The 2,036-nt window shown below is 39.0% G+C and overlaps 1 protein-coding gene across 1 annotated transcript; it reads left to right on the forward strand.

The window, feature by feature from the left end:
* The first annotated feature begins 321 nt into the window (after positions 1–321).
* LOC122077092 lies at positions 322–1,832 on the forward strand. The gene has a single exon (XM_042642877.1). It carries the CDS (start codon positions 487–489, stop codon positions 1,444–1,446), a length of 960 nt encoding a protein of 319 aa, XP_042498811.1. The 5' UTR covers positions 322–486; the 3' UTR covers positions 1,447–1,832.
* Positions 1,833–2,036: the final 204 nt, after the last annotated feature.

Here is a 2,036-nt window from a genome sequence, read left to right on the forward strand (position 1 = left end):
TTATCAATCGTTGGATTCAAATTGAAATCGGCAATCATCGATATCGATTCCTAACGATTTAATACCGCCGATTCTTAATAAAAATACCAGAATTGTTTGAATATTCTTCAAATCGACTAATTCTAGGGTTTTTCAGACCGATTCAAGCCTTCGGCACTGAGTCACTGACCGCTTCCGTCCCCGGGTCCTTGTTTAAAACCCTAGTTGTTGAGTTGTTGTAGAATGACTTACCTTATCCTCTTCAAAATCGTTACTGCAATTTAACCAATAAATAAATAAATTATTACTACACCTAACCTAACCTAACCGACACAATTAATCTTATCAACTCACAAAACCCAGAAACAAATAGATTTCCTATTCAGATTTCAGACCATCTCTCTCTTTGTTCTCCTCGTCTCCAAGAAGCTCCGGTTGAAATTCAAACTATACTTAGAACCCTAAAACAAATCCTTTGTCTGAAATCAAATCCAATTTTTTTTTTTCATGGATCTTGCACCAGAACAGCTGCAGTATCTTACTACCACAGAAGTCCTCAAAGAATCAGTCACAATTCCAAAATCATCTCCAAAGACATTTTCTCTCATAACCCTAACCCTTGTTTTTCCTCTCTCCTTTGCTGTCTTAGCCCATTCCCTCTTCACCCATCCTCTCCTCAGACAAATCGAAACCCAATCTCCTTCAAACCCTAAGCTTCCTCAAGAATGGGCTCGCCTACTAGTCTTCCAGTTCTGCTACCTTATTTTTCTCTTCGCGTTCTCTCTTCTCTCTACCGCTGCTGTTGTTTTCACCGTTGCTTCTCTCTACACCTCCAAGCCCGTCTCTTTTACTTCCACAATCTATGCAATCCCTCGGGTTTTCAAGCGTCTCTTAATCACCTTCCTCTGGGTTGCTCTGCTCATGATCGTTTATAACTTTGTCTTTATTGCCTCTCTTGTTACTCTCATCATAGCCATCGATAATAAGAGCTCGCTTCTTTTCTTGTTCGCACTCGCCCTTATTTTGGTATCCCTCGTCGTTCACGTCTACATTACAGCTCTATGGCACCTCGCTAGCGTTGTGTCGGTTCTCGAACCGGTTTACGGGATTGCAGCGATGAGGAAGAGTAAGGACTTGTTGAAGGGGAAGACCCGGATGGCTGCTGTGCTTGTTTTCGGGTATTTATCGATTTGTGGGGCAATTGGTGGCGTTTTTGTATCGTTTGTGGTTCATGGTGGGCAGAATTCTGGAGTGTTTGTTAGGATTGTGGTTGGTGGAGTCTTAGTTGGGGTGTTGGTTATTGTGAACTTGATAGGATTGTTGGTTCAGAGTGTGTTCTACTATGTCTGCAAAAGTCATCATCACCAGGGGATTGATAAGAGTGCTTTGTGTGATCATCTTGGTGGCTATCTTGGAGACTATGTGCCTCTGAAGAGTAGTGTTCAGATGGAGAGTATGGAGATCTGAGGGAGGGAGGAAATTTATGTGTACTCTGTTTCACTATGAGAATTGTGTAAAGAAAAAAAGTTGTTGGTTAGTATTTGTTTTGAGTCTCTAATCTCTGCTTTCAGTAAAACTGAGGCCTATGCTCATATTCTCTGTTCCATTAGTTAGTTTTTAGTCTGTTTTTGGTTTTATTTTAGTTTTTAGTCTGTTTTTGGTTTTATGTTGTGATTAGCACTGTAGATATCTTTAAATGATGTGAATTCTTACTAGTCAGAGGGATGAGCTCTTGCATTGTTTCACTTTGTTAAAACCCCATGTAATCACTTTTGAAGGCCATGCTTTGAGAGTATCTCCTGTTACATTTCCTTTCTAGTTATAGTTGATATTATTTGTCTGGTTTCTTATCATCAGGGACTTTAGTATTACACACTTGTAGAGTTGGATTTACCTTTTTTCTTAGTTCTTCAGATTTATATTTGCTCCATGACAATGTGGGTATTGATATAATAAGATAATTGATCATCTTGCGTACTTTTGTTTAATTATTATCCGTGTAATATACAATGTGTCTTTATTCGCTTTCAAAGAGCATTTATATATTGAATCTCTCT

This window comes from Macadamia integrifolia, chromosome 4 (assembly GCF_013358625.1).
Source record: "Macadamia integrifolia cultivar HAES 741 chromosome 4, SCU_Mint_v3, whole genome shotgun sequence".
Taxonomy (NCBI): Eukaryota; Viridiplantae; Streptophyta; class Magnoliopsida; order Proteales; family Proteaceae; genus Macadamia; species Macadamia integrifolia.

Excerpts from the sequence above, each read along its gene's own strand:
- LOC122077092 (XM_042642877.1), top strand. The coding sequence starts at position 487 with ATGGATCTTGCACCAGAACAGCTGCAGTATCTTACTACCACAGAAGTC.